General features: G+C 39.8%; 1 protein-coding gene across 2 annotated transcripts in view; it reads right to left on the bottom strand.

Annotated features, from left to right (window-relative positions):
* The window catches only part of WASF3 (WASP family member 3), a 69,421-nt gene that overhangs the window by 9,090 nt on the left and 39,785 nt on the right, over window positions 1-20,546 (bottom strand). For both annotated transcript variants that reach the window (XM_035325979.1, XM_035325971.1), the window contains exons 4-7: window positions 13,011-13,151; window positions 7,864-7,998; window positions 6,976-7,129; window positions 5,156-5,273 (exon numbers count right to left, since the gene is read on the bottom strand). In XM_035325979.1, coding sequence (XP_035181870.1) covers window positions 5,156-5,273; window positions 6,976-7,129; window positions 7,864-7,998; window positions 13,011-13,143 — 540 coding nt within the window. In that variant the 5' untranslated portion in view covers window positions 13,144-13,151. The remainder of the gene's footprint in view (window positions 1-5,155; window positions 5,274-6,975; window positions 7,130-7,863; window positions 7,999-13,010; window positions 13,152-20,546) is intronic.

Genomic DNA, 20,546 nt, shown 5'->3' on the forward strand with positions numbered 1-20,546 from the left:
TTATTTCTTAATTTTAACAAGCTCTCCCTTCTTAGATCTGGTAAACTACCAAAACTCCTCCTAGTTTTTCCCTCATCCTTGTTTCTGATTATCATATAGAAAAATTAATTGCAGTCATCCTCTCTGCAATGTGTCAGTAATATTCAGGCCAGAGGTATATTACAGCTTGATAGCTTCATGACAAATCAGTCAGTTTAGTTTTTGGACTTTTTCTACATAACTTCAGGCCCAGTCAATGTTCGTGGTCATCTATCAGCTCTCCTAACAGTGGGACTCAATGGTTTCACACCTCTGCAATGTCCCCTGCACCTATCTCTAAGCTTCTCAGTTTGAGCATTATACTGGTGCTATAACAGGAAAATAAGGAAGTTTGAACAATCCAAGCAGAAACTTTTATGTGCTACTTCTTTTCTCAACATTTAAAAAAAAACAACTCCGTACCCTCATAAATCTGCTCTAGATCCCACATCTTACAATACTAAGATTCTTCATCTACTTATAATTTGGCATTAACCTTTCAGCTGCTAGAAGATGATTCTCAGGAAATAATTATATTGGTATTCTGATAATACAATCATACTCAATTTAGATAGGAGTTCAGAAAAATGCTGGTATGGAAGCGTACACTGAGTCTCTACCTCCAAAATAAGGGATGATAGCTGGAAAGCCAAACAGTCCCATCAAAAAAGAAGAAAAAAAAGGTATTTCACAGATGAACATAGGTTCTTCTCCAGCTGTCAAACAGCACCAATTAAAAAAATCTGAAATAATTTATTTGGCACTATACTATTAATAAATGACCAAATAAATGCTTGCCATTGTTTTGGACCTCTGGCTTGTCTATGTCCTGGACCTGCTGATCCACGTTTGCTAGCGTTAAGAATGACAGAAAAAAAAAAAAAAAAAAAACTTTTGAAGTTCAACATCTGAACATTCCTGACAACACTTGTTCATTCCTGGATTCTGGAGGGGGGTACATTTTTGACCTGATTAATGTCAGTAAAGATCAGTACCTCAGTTATTTTTTTTCTGCCTATTCTTATTCCTTCCCAAACTTTTTAGCATTAATCCATTATTTATTCAGGTTACCCAACATTATCTTCTCCTTTAATACCATTTTTTCATATTGAAATTTCCCAATACAGGAATCAGAGCACAAGGGAGGCAGAATCAGTCACGCTTTATTTTAAATATATGAATTTTTTTCTAATCCCCATGTCTGAATATATGCTTACTAAATGCTTTACATCTTTTTCATTTGATCACTGTAAAATTTAATTTGTCATCTTTTAACCTGGTTCATTTATTCAGAATTTATTGCCAATTCATAACGGACTGGAGAAGTAAAAGCAAACCTCTAAACTTCCTTTTTCTCCTCACAGGATAGTAACTCCATCCTCTGAGGGTCACTACTGTATATTTATTTTAAGTTTCTGATATAAGTATCAGCCTTTTGAACCATCTACAATGCTCCTTGGAAGATAACCATTTTGATACAAATCAGGAATACTTACATGACTGCTTACACATGATTACCCTTTTTAAAAAGGAGCAAACTTTTAAGAGATCGCTATGTATGTATTTGCCTTTTTCATAAAATTGTATGCGTAAGTAAATAAATACTCAGTCTTGTACATACAAAGTAGTGTGATTTTACTGGCTCGGACTTCAGTTGGACAAGTTGTTCCAAACAAGCATCTGTAGATATGCTAACAAATGAATATGCTGGATCCCTTTTTACTCAAACAGTACTAAACCCTACTTGCATTGATTTTTAGATTACTATATAAAGACATTGTTCTCATTAAAACATTTAATTTCCTCCCAAACAGGGGGGCAGGCCAATTATTTGCAGCAGACCATATACACCTCTAGTAGAGCAGCTTTCTGTTGTTCCAGGAAAAGGAACATGTATGTTCTCACATTTTGGACTAGAACAATGGTGACAGCTCTAGTTTTAAAAATAGAGCAAGGACAGAGTTCTAGGGGAGCTGAAGCCTTTAAAATAACTATAGTTGGAAACATTTTTTTTAGGAAAGTTAAGAATTATTAACAGTTACTCCCTTCTAAATGAATGTAGTAGAAGCTTTGGTAGACAAATGGATGCTGTAGGTTAAGCCAGAAAGCAGGTACAAGATTTATCTGTTGGCAGGAAGTGATTTCAGCCACACAACAAATGTATTAGTGCCCTCAAACATGGTTAAGTTAAGTTTTGTATTTGCATCAAGAGTTAGCAAATGACATTTCAAGCATTGTTATGGAGAATAACCACTGATAACTGAAGCAGCTTCATCAAGTATTTTCATTACTTTCAAAACAAACAACAAAAAAAGAATGGAAGCATGAGCCTAGTGCATTTTCCTGACTTCAGAAATTTACGAGATCCTACCAAACTCAAGTCATCAAGAATTTTTGAATTACAAGGATATAAACCCTCAACTTTAAAGATTTGTAATTATTTAAATAACTAATCACTCCTCATGAATATATGGGGAACATTAAAAAGCAAGGTAGAACAACTCACTTTTGGTTAACCAGCAATTAATAACTGGTCTGCAGTCATTCAGTTCTGAGTATTACTGCTAGCTACAAGTCAAAACCAACCTCACTGAACTCCTATGCACTGACTTACTGAAAGCTTGAAAGGAAAAAACCAATATACCACAGATTTTCAACTTAAAAAGAATTAAACATACAGTTTCCTTTGGAGAAAACATTTATGTGAAAGAGTCAAATCAAAGAAAGTCTGTTAGAATTCTCCATAGTTAAACAAGAAATGTGGTATTTCAAGGCAGGAAAATGAAATGCCTCATAAACCTGCCACAGTAACTCAAACATTTAAGACAAATTACCAAAATAATACTGGAAAACAAATCCTCTGGTGTGATGCCTATTCTTAACCTTTACTGACCCCACAAAATTTGAGGCTAAAAACCAGCTATATTTGGTCAGCTGAAAAGGACAACATTTGGATGCCTAGTTTATAATACGCTAACCTATACATATCTATTTCTTTTGCACACAGTTTATCAACAGCTTTTATATTTTGTGCTTCTGTAAAATATAAATTGTTTGCAGGAATCTCAGTTAGTAGATTCAAGATGTAAACTTCAGCCGTAAAAATGTTAGTAGATACCCTGGATTCATTCCCAGTCACTACTATTGTAGGGCCAAGAGCAAAAGAAAATGCCAGTCTTAACCTGTGAAACTGACAGTGTCTGAGAGACATCTCTCCCAAACCCTGCAGCTCTAAAAAGGTTCCAGGTAATAATAATATGCTTATTTGCACACCCACTGCTGAAAAGCTGATTTCTACCTGTTAAAGCCACACCTATTTATGCAAGTTTAAATCTGTGTGTTACTTTCTTCTTAGCTGGTCTCGTTACACATGTAAAAAAAATCCAAACAGCATTTCAGGTAGAACTTATAGTGATATAAAACAAAAACACCTTGATAATCCTGTAATTGAACACTTTCTGCACCTTGGTTGTAGACTGTCATGCAGCAATTAAAATCTACCAAAATAATATACCATGGGTGGAAATAAGTGAGATGTATAAAGTAGTCTGAAAGCAGGTCTATAAAGGGTTTTGTAAACTAAAGCTATCAAAACATTTTCAAATGAAATTAGTTATAAGCTTAAAAAAACACTGTTGTAGTTTTCCCCTTTTTAGCATCAAATCAGAATGAGAAATTTGGCAGTTAGCAGTTTCTTTTTATCCCTTTCTCTAGTGACAAGCTCTAAATTTGAAGGGGAAAAAAGGATGGGAGGGAAAAAATATCAAAGGTTCTAATTACACCAATGTATTTTTTTTCAACAAAGAAATACTGAATTAAATTTAAAAACAACTGAACCGGAAAACAAAAGCTGCTGTAATTCTTTCCCATCTTTCAATCAACTCTACAGCTTATCACATTAAGGATAGAATAGGATTATAACCCTGCATATACATTTGTTTACAATTATACACAAAACCAAGTGAATGTTTTCCAATACTATGCTTCAGACAATATCTTGTACTGAAAATGTTTACTTAGTTTTTTCAACTATATTTAATACTTTAATACTGAGATACCTGTCAAAACAGTAAACATTTTTGACTCATACTCCTAACAGGAAGATCTGACTTATTTTTTTCCAAAACTTTCAGAATTACAAATTCACCAACTGTTTTAGTTAAAGCAAGTCTTCATCTACAACGTGTGTGTGCTTATGTATGTCCTGAAAACTAAGTAACTTCCTTCTATTTCCTCTGAACAGTCTTTCCACCTTGTTTGGACTCCTCTCAATTCAAATCCCTTATCTCTCACTGAACCCATCTAGAAGGGCTCCTGCTGCTGGATAAGATAGGCAGTCATTGCTTCATCAAACTTCTTCACTTTTTTTTTTTTTTTTTAAGAATTATCTTCAAAAGTCTTATTATGGCTCTCAGATTTGATCAAAAAATTGACAGCAAAGAAGCTGCAGTAGTAGCAACTTCATTCAAAACTAAAAACCATTAAAAGAAATCTTGATTGCTTCAAACTGCACATTTTGGATCAAACTGCTGAAAAGAATCCAGGACTGAAGACATCTGTCTATGAAAAAGCCTTTTTGTTGTTTTCAAGTTTTTAGGAAGTGAACGATATTATGACTAAAATAAGTCTTCTCTTGTTGCTAAACCAGAGAATTTTGCTGTGTATTAACATCTTGCTAACTTGTTATGTGTAGAAAAGTGAAGATTCGCTATAATGGAATTAAAAACCCTGAATATGCACTTCTGAATAAGCCCATGTTTTGTTAGAGCAGTTGCTGCTGCTGGATAAAGAACTAAGAAAATAAAACTGTAATTCTAATTCCTTCCCCCCACCACCTAAATCACAGGCTCTTTTTTTGTGAAGCACAACAGGGCTACTTCACTGAGTATTAATAAGCAGAAACTGGCAAAGGATTAAAGGAAGTATGTTGGAAGATAACTACAGTTCTCCTAGCATTCAATTTGCCAACTTAAAACAGACGAGCTATAAAAACTGAACCAACTCAGAGTCCACAGCCACGTATTACAGTGAAACAGTCCTTCCACACACACAAACTATGCCCTATCAATTTTATACCTGGACAAGTGTACACAGAATTTTAATTTTTTTTTTTTTTTTCTATTATGTTTCTTTTTACCTTTTGTCTCCTCTTTTCTTTTCGCTTATCTTCGGTATCTTGTAACATTTTTTCTTTCCAAAGATCAAAAAAATAGGAAGGATCAGTATAGAACTTCAATCCATCTTTTTTATCATCCCTGGAAATACAGTAGAACAAAAGCTAAGAAAATATCAAGCAGCATTTTTAAACTAGCAGAACTTACCTTCAAAGATCATCCAAGCTGTGTTTTTTTTCATCATGAAATGACAGCATGCCAAGTGCACAAAGTGCCACTCTTTTGTAATTACAGCTTGCAATTGGCTTGATTCATGCCAAGAATGTCAAGGAAAAGGGCTGGAATCCACAGCGTTTCAGGAGGCATGCTCCCAGGCAGGAGTGAACTACCCCGGCGCTACAAGAACATCCGTGCCAAAGCAGGATGCACAGGGGACAGAGGAGCATATGTTATGAATGGAAATCAACCGACTCAAAAGAAACAGAAAAGGGGTATTTGGCTCAAAATCCAGACAGGTTTTTCGATCCAAATTTAGGAACAAGGTAAGTCTGAGTACCTTCACCCTTATGACAGGAAGCACATACTTTTACTCTAAATTTGGAAAAGGGCTAGGAAAATGAGTGGCAACTGAAGTTCTGCCACAGTTCTGCCAAACTGTTCCAGGAGGATATGAGACAAAGCTCGTTTGGGCTTGGTAGCCTCAAACAGCAGCTGGAGCCATGGTCACACAGACTAAGTCACAGAAAGGATATGCTATCAAATCTTATATTGAGGCAGAGTAAACATTTGACTCCATGGCCTGGAAGTATGGGAACTTCTGTCATCCTACATGCTTGAAAAGGAATGTGTGTAGGGGGGAGTCAACAAAACAGAGCATCTGGCATGGCCTAAACAGCATGTAACGGTGATGCCAGTCTAGCTTGCTAAACTGGTGCACTGCAGAGCCTGTAAACTTTGGCCAAGGCAAATAAAAATAATTTAAATTCAGTAGGTGTAAGACTTACTAAGAAATAAAAGTCAAGTAAGTTTCACTAACACATCCCTAATATAAAAGGAATAACACAATAAAGCTCGCTAACAGTATCATCCAGATACATGTTGGACTATAACTGTACAGAACACTTGATTGATAAACAACTCACTGGGTGACTGTAAATAATAGAACACAATTGTCCACAGCAGTGGAAAAAACAGTGTACTTCAGCTGTAAGTATACCAATTTTACTTTCCAAATAAAACCTGTAAAAAAAATACAACATTCCTAAAAAAAAAATCAAGTTAACTGCAGATTGAGTATCTGCTTTATTACAAATAACACACCAATCTGGTGATCCAGTAGTTTTCAAATGTTAAAGGACACAGTAAGAGCACGGTGCCTACAACCTTTCAGACAGATTATACTGATTTCATGAACAACTATAAACAAAGGAAACAGGAATCGAAATCCTTCTTCACTAGTCTGTAAGCAGGAGAAATAAGCAGGTAGAGATGGTGCACATGCACGTATGTCTATGTTCGGAGGGAAGAGAAGGCAAAAGCTAGAAATCCAAATTTCTAGATAAAAAAAAATATCATTGCTTATTGTATTATTAATTTTCTTTTAACTTCTTAAGTGATGAATGGCTGTCTGATCCCATGATGCCATGTAACATTGCTATGTTGAAATGCAATGATTTTTGTCAGCTACAACCTATGACTTTCAGTGTGATAACTGCAATTTCTGTTTTCATGAACAAAGAGGTCCTCAAAAACTTATCTCAATAACTAACAGAGATCTTCTCTCTGGCTGTAATTGTTCTCTATATTAAAAGCAGAAGAATGGAAACACTGAATATTTGCATACCTATAAGGCGAAAGAATATTCAGAGGAGGCGGTTTGTCACTCTGATTATAAATATCAGCCACTGGGTTAGGAATGCTGTTCTTTGAAACTACCTGCTGATCTTGAATTGTTGAACTCTTGAAAGCTTTTTTCATGTTGATATCCTGTAACGATACTGTTACAAACAGAAATACATTTATCCCATCTGAAATTAAATTGAGTGAAAATTTAGGCCTAGACAGAGAAATGTGTTCTACTTACCTCAATGAAGTCAGTGCTTTCAAACAATGTAATGACATTACTTAAATTCTTCATTTTTGCTGTGTATTTATGATGTAAGTGACCAAACACATAAGCAAGTGAGGAAATAGCAGCAGAAACTAGTGTTTCTAGTGACTAGAACCCCCTAGAGAATTTCAGCTGGTCTGTGCAAACATGCAATGACCCACTGGGGGAAAGGAGTGTATTATTAAGGTCTTAGGTAACTGTAATCAGCGATCCTGAACAGACATTAATAATTAGTTTGTCACTACTCTGTCTTGAAATAAATAGGTCTTACTGTTTCAAACTTCTTCCAATTTACCGATTGTTTCCAGTATGATTATTCACTTATGATTTATTGTATTCACAGACTAAAAGTCCTCCCTGTGAAAAAGGCAGGTTAATGGCTCCATTACTACAGGGGCTCTCCACGTAATGCTAAGTCAAAAATGAAGACAGTTATACAACGGAAGAATTCCCCTCCCCTTCCAATCCCCCCGCTAACGTGATTTTTCCCAGCTTGTCTTCCTAAGAAAAGATGAAATATCAGTTCAGGATTACTTTGAAAAGAGAGAGATTGTTGTGTAATTAAATACCGTGGACTTGTCAACATCATTTCTGGCTCAATGCTTTCATGCAATTACCTACCCTCTTCTACTGTTGAATCCAGCTGGGTAACTTTGACAGCAAGGCGATCAATTCTGTCTTGAAGGGAATTTGCTCTGATGTAGAAGCTGTTAGCCTCATTAAACAATTCACCAAATATGTCTTCAGCATGTTTGCCTGTGTAAGAAAATAGACAGGAAAATCCCTTTGCTAGAGACTTACAAAACGTAAGACAAATGGCTTTAATATCCTGCAGTTATAATAAAACAGTACGTGTAGGATTATGACAGCACAGTTCTTCAGTTCAGCAAAGTTTGGGACTATAGATTTGAACAAAATCTCAAAATATGCCTTAATTGCTGCTACCTGAAGTCTGTTCTCCTGGACACCCTGGTTGGCCATCTTAAAGAATGAAACAAACATACGACCCCCACACACAGGGAGACTGCCAACATTCATACAACTGATAATTAAAACCTGCCTCCAGAATGAAAAGGAAGAGCCTATGTTATTGCTGTCTATAAAAGCTGCTGAAGTAAATTCGGAGAACGAAGATCTACTAACCCACAGTTATTAAGATTTATTTAATTACAGGCATGAGCACAAGCCAACATCAAAATGAAGGCAAAGTGAAACAACTAGAAGAGGTTCCTCCTGCAAGAGGGCCCGCTTACCTCAACATATGCTCACCCTACACATTGCTCTGTCATTGAATTAATTTGTGAGACTGAGGTAAGATTGCCCACCGTACTACCACCTTTTTAATTAGACTTTTAACAATAAAAACAAGCAGAAAAAAATACCTTTATTTACAAGTATACAACTTGCAACTTAAGAACTGGTTTTGGTACTGTAAGATTTCATTTTCAAAATGTCAAGTGCATCTCAACATACAGGCAACCTAAATAACTAACATACCACCACCAAAGGACTATGTAGTCTGTCCTTTTAAGGCTTCCTCCACCCACAGAAATAGCAGAGTGGAAATGTAGTCACGATGTTGCCTCACCAAATCCATGCTCTCAAAAGGTTTTAATGTCAACTAACAAGTGCCTTTTTCTAGCACTTGCACTGATGATCTTCATACAGCTATATGTTCGTTTGCTCACAAAAATAAATTCCCAAGCATTGTGAGATATGTCTGCAGGTCACGATTTTCAAAATAATTGAAACCAAAATACCTCTATTCAAGTTCTGCACTGATTACATGGCATGTCATCTTGCCACATCCGCTTACAAAATCTCTAGTAGAGACATGACACCATCTAAATTGATTACAATTGATTTTCACATACTGCACTAAAAGGTGGGCACTAACACTTTGAACGTGCTGCCCCAAAGCTATCTCTTGGCTGCAATCAAAACACTCAGTGCTGTAACAGAAAAGAAATCAAACAATGATGCTGGCTTGTCTGAAGTCCAGAAACCCAACTGTGTTTATTACTTTGGCTACCTCCATTTCACAGATTCGAATCCTGGAAGTGCAGCATTCCTTTCCATTCCTTGCTCTCCAGCACATGTACACTGAAGAACACATTCAAGTTAACAGAAAGATTTACAGATTTAAAGGACTATAACTTTTCTTACCATGAACATACATTTCCACCGACAGAAGGTGAGCCATGTCATCACCTGGCATTCAGGTGTCACTTCTAAAGGACACCAGAAGACAGATGACACCAGGGCTGCCCCAGGTGAGCTGGTGCTGCACTAATGCTCTCCTTGGTATCTTAGGAAAGGACCAGAGTCCCACAGAGCTAGCTGGCACTTTGTGAGCTGGAATTCACCCAGGACGCATCCATTTCATCACAATGCGGAACAGAAAACAGTGATTCCATCCACCCATTTGTGACCAGGTTAATTAACACTAGCAGAGCACTCTCTTTTTTTTTTTTAAAAAAAAAAAAGTAACCAAATGTAGTAGGCTGTTACAGACCAGGCCTTGATAATCACCCAGCTCCTCACAGGACCTAGATCATCGTAACCAATGCCAAAATAACCAGCTTCATGACTTCATCCAATTTTGCAGTGAAGAAGTCACACAAAGCAGGACACGGTGTACTTAGGCCTGTGTGCAAAACAGCCAAATTCTGAGCCAACAGCCTGAAAAAATACTAGGGAACAACTGGGTGGGCACTGCTCCTTCCATGAAAGAAAATGTTTTTCAGCTCCTCACAGATGACACGTGTTCACTTTATATATTGTACAATCAGACTTGCACGTGGCTCAAAGAAAGGAGCTCTGTACTGGCTATGGTTTTTGTCCATCTAGAAACAAGACTTCAGCCTCAGAGGTAGTATGTGAATCAGTGGAGAAGCCAAAGAAAAAAACAGGAGACATTTAAAGACTCACAGAAAGGAAAGAAGCCAAGAAGTGATAATGTAACTTGAAAGAAGTATTCTAACGTACAGGCCAAGATCTAATTTAGAAGTGCTCAATACAGGGTAATATTTGCTCTTCAAAGGTATTCAGATGTAATTATTTCTTCCCCATATGTACACATAAGCTCAAGTCAGTAACAAAACCATGGTGCAACAGATCCTGTTGCAGAGTCCATCCAGCTTTTTTCATTGACTAGTGCCCTGCTGCCTTCAGATCCACCTCCACTGCCAAAAGTTAGGGACTATTTGCATAGGCTGTTTCTTCAAAGCCTTCACTCTGTGCATTTACCAGGTAAGGCAAACATAATGCTTAAAAGTACAGGCTGCAAATGCTCCCAGTCCTCCCACACAGTAGATTCTCTCCCCCGAGAGGAGGTGACTCCCCTAGGCAAGCTTTTGCCTTACATAAAAGTGCAGAGTTTCATGCAGAACTCTGCTCACTCTGCCTGTGCTCCAAGCCAGCTGGCTGCAAACAAACCCAAATCTGAAGACATAATAAAAAAAAAAAGCTCCACTGAGAGCACATTCCCTTCGGATGGGAACTTATTCATATCTCCTAAAAAGAGCAGTAGCAAGCCAAATTTGTACACAACAGCACAGACCTGCCAGCTTTTTAAATCCACAGTGGACTCAGTACAACACTGAAACATAGCATGGCTGCAGGACGAACCTGTACTCACTCTCTCTATTCTTCAAGCTGTGGGAACACCAACAAGCTCTGATACCATTAATGACACATGCTACCTTAGCTCAAGCACAACATTTTTCTACAATCATTTCCTTGCTCCCAGTTGGCTTGAAACACAGGCAAAACAAGTGCTGTCTGCAAAAAGCCCTCTGCAAACATGACAGATTTTACTGTTAGACCATGGATAAGCCTCACTGTAGACTTCACTCATTAAAAAACATATTCATCTGTTAAAACAAACGACGCATTGTTATCTGCATAGATCTTTAACTTGACATGAATAAAGTACATTAGGGTTGTCTGAAGAGACTTCTGATAACCTGAGAAATCTGCTAAATGAAAACAGCATGACATGAATTGTTTCTCAGCAAGTTCCTCAGCAGTAGTCATATGAGGATCTGAAAACACAAATTAATATTAACTAATTAATATTAGCCCCAAGACCAAATCTGGAGAAGTGAAAGCTAGACATTTCTAGATTTAACAAGCCAGAGAAGTGAAAGGTACTACCCAGACTCTGGCCATCATTGTTTAATATCAAAATGAGGTCAGATATCCTTGAACATCACCAGGAGGCATCAGCCCTTCTTCGCAATTTTCTGAAATTTAAGGATGTTGATACTGAGAAACTGCCTAATAACATGGTAAGTGAAACTCAGTGACAGTAAATGCAAATGCACTTTAACTATAAATAACTTTAGGCTCTAATTCAGCAGCTACTGCTCAAAAAAAGATCTGACAATTACTTAGAGACTTTTCTAAAAGCATCAGCTCAAAGTTTAGCAGGGAAAGAAAAAGTTTTACAAACTTTTAGGGAACTTATGATAAAAAGTCACTGTGACACTTTTTGGACTATGATGGGACTCCACATTAAAAAAAAAAAATCTAATTTCAATATCCAAGGCAGAAATAACCACCATCAAAATTACAAAAACGTTTCTAATCCAAGAAGAGTGTTAACAGATCAGGACATTCCAACTTCTAAAAGATACCACTAGTAGGACGCAATAATGATTTATAAAATCACAGCTAATACAAAAGTATGTGGGAGGTAATCACTTTCCATTATTTTTGGTAGGTATCAAAAAGAAATGGAACAATTTCTATGGTGGGACACTTTGCCATAGGTCACTGTGCGTGAAAGAAGTACAATCCAATTTGAGCACATCAAAACAATTCCACAGATGACAGGTTTACAAATGCTTGTTACATAGGATGATTCAGATAGACCTCCAGCTTAGAAAAATCCCTAATCACTGACTACTGGGAAGTGGAACATAATGTGTTTCTTGTACTCTTTCCCTAATCATAGGCTATTTGCTATCATCACAAATTGAACACCGGGCTAGTGGGACCCACAGTCTAACCATGGGGACTTTCTAATGCTCTTGAACTGTTTACATTTACAAAGTAAAAAACTGATGAAGTGATCATTTCTTTTCTAGGACCAGAATTATCGACACAAACAACAGCTGCTGACTGTTAAACACTCTGTCTTCTCATTAAGAAGTATTATTCTTCTTGCACGCACTCCAGACATGCTTCCAGAATTGCTAGCTGTAGGGTCAACTGATAGGTGTATGGTACAGGCTCTTGTCTGTGGAGACAATGCTAACAGTAGTCTGCAGGTTTGTTGTGGCAAATTCTATTATTCTGATGCATGTTTTTTATTTTGTTCATATTAATCGTTCACACATGAAGACTTAAGAAATAACACTTTAAATAAACTGAAAGTTCAGTCAAATGTCATTTAATGACAAGAAGCAGAAGACTTGGCTGCCTTCATCTCATACAACTGAAGGCCAAGAACAACTCAAGTGCTAGCTTCATTTCCTGCATCAATTTCTTACATTTTAAAAACAAATCACTAGCTTACTATCCATAGTTGTTGTTGTTGTTTTTTTTTCCTTAAAAAAATCTTTAAAATCCTAGAGAGGATCTGCTTGTACAAAACTAGAACTATATGAGAGCATAAAAGCAATGAAGTAGCATTATATTATTTTAAGTAACAGTGCCCTGTATCAAAGTTTTGCTATTTAAAACAAGCTATCTTAGAGCCTTCCATTTATTCAGTTTTTCCATCACCAATCAAATGCTTGCAGGAAGATACAGATACTTACTTAAGCTGCTTAGCTGGCGGATGATAGCAGCGAGGGTACTATTCGTTACACATTCCAGTTCACTAGTTATTCCCTCTGGCAGAGCTCCTCGGCAGAGATGCCTTGGTTCGATATTCCTTTTCACCAGAGGCATGGCTCAACCTGGAATTTACAGGGAAAAAAAAAAGTGTATTTACAACAATGGAAATACGAGCTAGGAATTTCTATGGCACACATCCAGTGTTTTTCTGCAAAACATACTTCACCTTTCTTCTTTTAAAGCACTTGCTTCAGTCTTTCTGTTGTAAGATACTGTATCGTTTCTACAGAGACATTGGAGTCATGTGCTCAAGCCAGAACATGACAAGAGATACGCAAGTGCACACAGAGAATGCAGTGAACATAGATAACATGCAGCAAACCCAAGGCAAGCGTACAATTTATTGTGTACAGAGACCTGTGTCACAGTGTACAAATGCTTAGTGGAATCATTGGACTTCAGAGCACATTTGCATTTATTCAAAACTGGCAGTTCCCCCAGGACTCACAGGAAAGGATGCTGTCTGGAGCGAGCTGGGTCACTGCCTTGCCACAGAGCACTTGCCCAGCAGGCCACAGACTGACCAAACACGCTTTACAGCCCCGTAACTGTGTCAGATGCTGACCAAACCTTGCTCCGACAGGTTCTCAATCAAAACAACAAACTCATCTGACAGATCAGGACGTTGCACCTACACAGAAATATACTGGGTGAGATTAAGAAAGAAGTTGTAATGTGATGAGAAAGATAGTTTCCCATCAGTGTTGTTGAATGACAGTCCCGGGTAAAAAAATGTATTTACCAGATGTTGGACACAAGCCAGATGAGGGAAGACATTTATGTGATAAAACAAAGGCTGTTGGAATGGGCCTTCTTGGAAAACCAGAAAAAAACTAGGATAGAGAAAACAGAATAGAAAAGCTCAGTTGGAAGCAATCTGAGAAGATCATCAAGTCTAACTGCCTGACCTCATCAGGGCTAACCAAAGTTAAAGCGTATTGTTGAGGGCATTGCCCAAATGTCTCTTGAACACTGAGAGGCATGGGGCATCAGCCATCTCTCTAGGAAGCCTGTCCCAGTGCCTGGCCATCCTCACACTGAAGACATTGTTCCTCACATCCAGTCTGAAAAACCCTGGAACAGCGTTCAAGTACCTCAACATCCTTTTTACATTACAGGGCCCAGAACTGCAAACAATACTCAAGGTGAGGCCGCACCACTGCTGAACACAGCGGGAAAATCACCTCTTTCACAGAACTGTAGGGGTTGGAAGGGACCTCAAAAGATCATTGGGTCCAACCCCCTGCCAAAGCAGGTTCCTCAGAGCAGGCTGCCCAGGTAGGCGTCCAGATGGGCCTTGAATATCTCCAGAGAAGGAGACTCCACAACCTCCCTGGGCAGCCTGTTCCAGTGCTCCGTCACCCCCACCGTGAAGAAGTTCTTTCAGATGTCAGTGTGGAACCTCCTGTGTTCTATCTAGAGGCCATTGCCCCTTGTCCTATCCCCACAAACCACTGAAAAAAGGTTAGCTACATCCTTCTGTCTCCCACACCTCAGGTATTTGTACACATTGATAAGATCCCCTCTCAGTCTTCTCCAGGCTGAACAGACCCAGGTCTCTCAGCCTTTCTTCATAGGGAAGATGCTCCAGGCCCCGTATCATCTTTGTGGCCCTCCGCTGCACTCTTTCCAGGAGATCCCTGTCTTTTTTGTACCGGGGAGCCCAGAACTGGACACAGTACTCCAGGTGAGACCTGACCAGGGCAGAGTGGAGGGGGAGGATCACCTCCCTTGACCTGCTGGCCACGCTCCCTTTAATGCACGCCAGGATCCCATTGGCCCTCTTGGCCACCAGGGCACACTGCTGGCTCATGGTCAGCCTGTCGTCCAGCAGGACCCCCAGGTCCTTCTCCTCAGCGCTCCTCTCCAGTAGGTCGTCCCCCAGCCTGTACTGATACTCCTGGTTGTTCTTTCCCAGGTGCAGGACTCTACACTTGCTCTTATTAAACCGCATCTGGTTTCTTCCTGCCCATCTCTCCAGCCGGTCCAGGTCTCACTGAATGGCAGCACAGCCTTCTGGCGTGTCAGCCGCTCCTCCCAGCTGTGTCGTCAGCGTACTTGCTGAGGGCAGACACTATTCCCTCATCAAGGTCGTCGATGAAGATGTTGAACAAGACCAGACCCAGCACCAACCCCTGGGAAATACCACTAGTCACAGGTCTCTGCACCACCGATCGCCACGCTCTGAGCTCGGCCAGTCAGCCAGTTCTCAGCCCACCTCAGTGTCCAGTCCTCTATCCCACACTTTCTCAGCTTTGCTAGCAGGATGTCATGGGAGACAGTATCGAAAGTCTTGCTAAAGCCAAGGTAGATGATATCCACTGCTCTCCCCCCATCTACCCAGTTGGTGATGCCATCATAGAAGGCAACGAGGTTGGTCGAGCATGACTTCCCCTTGGTGAATCCATGCTGACTACTCCTCATAACATTCTTCTCTTCCAATTGCTTGGAGATGGCTTCCAGAACAAGCTGCTCTAACATCTTTCCAGGGACAGAGGTGAGACTGACTGGCCTGTAGTTTCCCGAATCCTCCTTCTTGCCCTTCTTGAAAACTGGAGTGACACTGGCTATCCTCCAGTCTTCAGGCACCTCACTCATTCTCCAGGACCTTTCAAAGATGATAGAGAGTGGTTTGGCGATCACCTCTGCCAGCTCCCTTAGCACACGCGGATGCATCCCATCAGGACCCATGGATTTGTGTGCGTTGAGCCCACTCAGACGCTCACGAACCACTCGTCAACCAGGGGGAAGCTCTCCATTTCCCAGACCCTTTGTCCTCTTGCCAGGGGTGAGGAGTCCTGGGGGAGAGTCCTTAAAGCAAAGACTGAAGCAAAGAAAGCATTCAGTATCTCCGCCTTCTCAGCGTCTCCTGTGACCAGGATCCCCCCCCCACCCCCCGTTCAGCAAGGGACCCACATTATCCCTAGTCTTCCTCTTGCTGTTTACATACTTGAAAAAAACCCTTCTTATTATCCTTTATCTCTTTTGATCAGCTGGCTGTGCTGTCCTCAATGCACCCCAAAATGTGGCTTGCCCAGGCTGGCTCCTGCTGAGCCTGCTGCCACCAGCACTCCCAGGTCCCCTCCTGCTGAGCTGCTCTCCAGCCTCACCTCCCAGCGTGTGCCTGTGCCCAGCACTGCTCCATCCCAGGTGCAGCACCCCATATTTTATTTTATTTTTTTTGTATTCAACAAATTCAATAAAAGGAAGAGCATCACAAAAGGGCATTAAGAAACACTATCCTACAGAAAACAGCTTTGACAGCAAGGATGCTCAGCTGGGACTGAATTCCTCCAAATGTAAAAGGAGAGCATTTAACAAAAAACTCTTAGGGGCATTTTAAACAAAACTGCTTAACACAATTAGGAGTCAACTTGATTAGCCTTCTCCAGTACTGACAATTTGATGCCCACGAACGATTTATGAATAACATCCCATTTAAAGACCATGAGGCACTAAAATTATTCTGGAGTGACAAATTCGTAATACTATCAAGGGCACAAGTTCATGTGGAAGAGACTTAACTAACATTTCTTTTTTATTACACTAAAGCAATTAAAATAGGCTTCCAATTTCTATAATTACAATCATATTAGTAAATTAAAAAAGACCTTTCTGCTTTTCAGATGTGGTATAGCAATTTTAGTAATGACTTTTTCCCCCCAAAGGTTTAAAATATTTTCTTCTCAAGGACACTTGTAAAAAGCTGACAAACCTTAATTAGTAAAAAGCAAATTATTTGAACTAGAAGATGACTTCGTAACAGCCCAGAGAGAAACAGGCTCATGACTTCCAAGTGGTAGTCTTGAGCTATATTTTATATTTAATATGAAATGGTTTATTTGAATATGCCATCATTGAAGGCCAATTGAGCCCTCTGATTTTTAAACAATATAACAGATTTAATAAAGGAACAATTTTTATTCTATATTAGACCACTAAAATGCTTGTTTGTTTTCTATTTTTGGATTCCTCTATAGATCTTTAGAAGTATGACAATATCCAATGCAATTAGTTTTCTGAACTTGAGTGAAATAGGTATCAACTAGAAATTCATAATTATCTTAGGAAGCACATTGCAACTATGGGAGAAATACTGACAGGTGACTTACCACCACAAAATGTTTTTTCCTTGGATCCAGTTCTCATGTGCAACTCATCACTAAAACACACTAGTGAAGAAGGCAACCATGATACCGAAGGGTTGTGGGTTGTTTGTTTTTGTTGTTGTTGTTTTTTTGAGGGAGGGGTTGCAACTGTGGGTTTGTTTTGTTTCTTAAGAGTTATTGGAAATCTGTTTTGCTACATTTGCTATGCATGTTCATACGCTCAATTCTTTTAACTGATATTACTTATATTTTATAAAGAGACCAAAAAACAGTAGAAAAAACCTGGTTTCCTGTGGTTTTCTGTCTGGCCCTGAGCCAGCCCCCTCTCACCTCCTGCAGTTACCAGGCTTCTTCCCACCACCAATGCAAGGTGCTGGGGCCAGCCAGAAGCTGGGTGCATGCTGCCCCTCTGAGGAGCACACTTTTAGCTTCAGTTCTGCAGAACCATCCCCAAACAACAACATCCTGCAGAGAGGTTGGATGGACTTTCAGAGATAAGACATTTGCTTTAGATGTATAATCTACTGTGGATTCTGTCCTAGCTTGCTTGTAACTCCTGTTACAGGTAACTAAATTTAGTCTCTGTATCCAAAACAAACATCAGCAAGATTATTCTCTCCTAACTGAAGTATTAGGAGTCATTAGGCAGGCTAAGATGCTGTATTTTCCAAGGAAATCTCAGGAAATTAAAAGCGGCCTCCCTGGGTTTGTGGTGTGCAGTGAATATGGTTATGGTAACAGTGGCTCACTGAGGTTTCAGGCCACTCTTCAGCCTCACCTTATCACTAGCAGTGATCCAGGGGAGGAAGAAATAGAGGGGTGGATGTCACGTAACATCTCCCTACGTCCACACATGCTTTCTGTGTACTGGCATGTTGGATGTAGACCAGAGACAACATCTTGCTGGACCCAACTCAGACTGGAGCACAGACGCCGCTCTCCAAACCCTACAGACATCAACAAGAGCATGGTTAACTCAATTTCCATGCACATTTGGAAAGGGCAGCACATCAGAAACTGAATTTAGCTTAGATCAGCCCATTAAAATTCACTTTAGGTATGTTCCCTCAGTATTCTCACTTCCTTTTTCCTTCCCCCATAATAAAGTGCTTAACTGCCTCATGCTTTCAAATTAGAAAGCACTCGTCTGGCAGTTACTGCTTTACAAGAGAGCAGGGTACATACAGGTAGAAATAACTGAGGAATCGGTGCTTTTCTTCCTGTGCTTTTCCTGCTCTTCCAAAGCATCACCCTGGGTCACCTCAGACCGACTTCCTGCGGCCAGCAGCTGTTAAACTGCATGCAAGGAGCTTGACATTGCCTTGGCGAGGCAGATTTAAAAATCGAGTAGGAAGCAGATGTACAGTAACAAAGATGAAAGACGACAAACACCACGTCCAATCTTTCTAAACAACAGCAGAGCAGGACTATTATAAGAGGCAAGCCGGGTTTTCAAGTATTTGAACTGGCAAAAACTCAAACCAACAGCTGCTCCTAGAACCTGCCTCTGCCCTTCCACATCCCCCACAGGCACTGTCACTTACACTAAAAACATCCCACCAACATGAGAAGTATGTGACTGGATTTCATGATTCTTACGATATTAAAGTTCTTTATATAATCACCAGCTCTGTGAAATGAACAATTTATTATACTGTCCCTCTCCGTGTGAACGTTCCCTTATTTCATTTTCCTCAAAGACTTTGTTCAATTCCTTTTTTTAAAGCTCTTGAGAGGAGATTACTTCTTATATTCACTAGTAGAATATAAGAAAGCTGAACCGATTTGCCACAAAAAAAGAGCTTCCCATATATTCATCCCAATTTTTCTCTGAAAGCATTCTATTATTGTCAGGAAGCATTAGAGCTTTTCACTGATGAATCTCACAGCCCTCTGTAAAAAAGAGAAACTACCACAATTCACTTTCTATGGCAAAAAAAAGAGATGGCTTGAATATGCAGCTCATTGGAACCGATGGAGTGGATGGGATTCCATTCAAAATTAAACACCTACGTTTGTATCACACACACAGGAGCTCAGTGTCTATGTCTCTCATGAGAGTTCAGAAGCCTAGAGAACTAAATTACTGCATCTATTGATGGATAGGTACAAGCACAATAAGGAGAGCTCACATTCCTCATGCATAAGGTCTGCTATTCAACCACCTAAATTTAGGTGACTGAATGTAAAACTCAGTGAATTCCACCTCTCAAAACAGAAATGCCATAGGTTTCCCTGCCAATAGTCGCAAAATCCAATTATGCTGCCTCCTACTTTAACTTTTCAAATGTCTGCAGGCAGCTACATGTTGCAATATTTGATGTCCTACCACCCAACTGAAAACCCTACATTTCCATCTTTGCATTGCACCCAATTTGGTAATACTGTCCATTTTCCTAGTCATGGTTATAATTCTAGATGCTTTGCATGTCTTAAATGAGAAAAGAATGGAAAGCAAGAAGATGAATGAACCCAGAGCGCTGTTTTTGCTGTCCTTCTGTGTATTAACAGAGCTCTTACTGTAATAGCTGTTGCAGTAAACTATTTCTAAAGTTTTATAAACTTACAGGGTGTTGCTTTGTTGCCTTTTTTTTTTTTTTTTTTAGTTTGGCTGGGGTTTTTCTGCACCTAGCTCTTCAGAGCATATCTTATGGTTCAATGATATTTTGAAGGAAAAAGACATTCAGTAATGACAACAGAAAGGACAGAAGGAGATCACAGAAATCACAGAATAGTCTAGGTTGGAAGAGACCTCCAAGATCACCGAGTCCAACCTCTGACCTAACACTAACAAGTCCTCCACTAAACCATATCCCTAAGCTCTACATCTAAACGTCTTTTAAAGACCTCCAGGGATGGGGACTCAACCACTTCCCTGGGCAGCCTATTCCAGTGACTAACAACCCTTTCAGTAAAGAAGTTCTTCCTAATAGCCAACCTAAACCTCCCCTGGCACAACTTTAGCCCATTCCCCCTCATCCTGTCACCAGGCACGTGGGAGAACAGACCAACCCCCACCTCGCTACAGCCTCCCTTCAGGTACCTGTAGAGAGCGATAAGGTCGCCCCTGAGCCTCCTTTTCTCCAGGCTAAACAGTCCCAGCTCCCTCAGACGCTCCTCGTAAGCCTTGTTCTCCAGACCCTTCACCAGCTTCGTAGCCCTTCTCTGGACTCGCTCGAGCACCTCCATGTCCTTCTTGTAGCGGGGGGCCCAAAACTGAACACAGTACTCGAGGTGCGGCCTCACCAGAGCCGAGTACAGGGGGATCGAGTTTGGTTCTGTTTATTTACAATCTATTTTATGGGCCTAGGCTTCACTAGACAACCCTCTGCGTATCCAAAAATCATA

This window comes from Oxyura jamaicensis, chromosome 1, assembly GCF_011077185.1.
Source record: "Oxyura jamaicensis isolate SHBP4307 breed ruddy duck chromosome 1, BPBGC_Ojam_1.0, whole genome shotgun sequence".
In the NCBI taxonomy this organism is placed as follows: Eukaryota; Metazoa; Chordata; class Aves; order Anseriformes; family Anatidae; genus Oxyura; species Oxyura jamaicensis.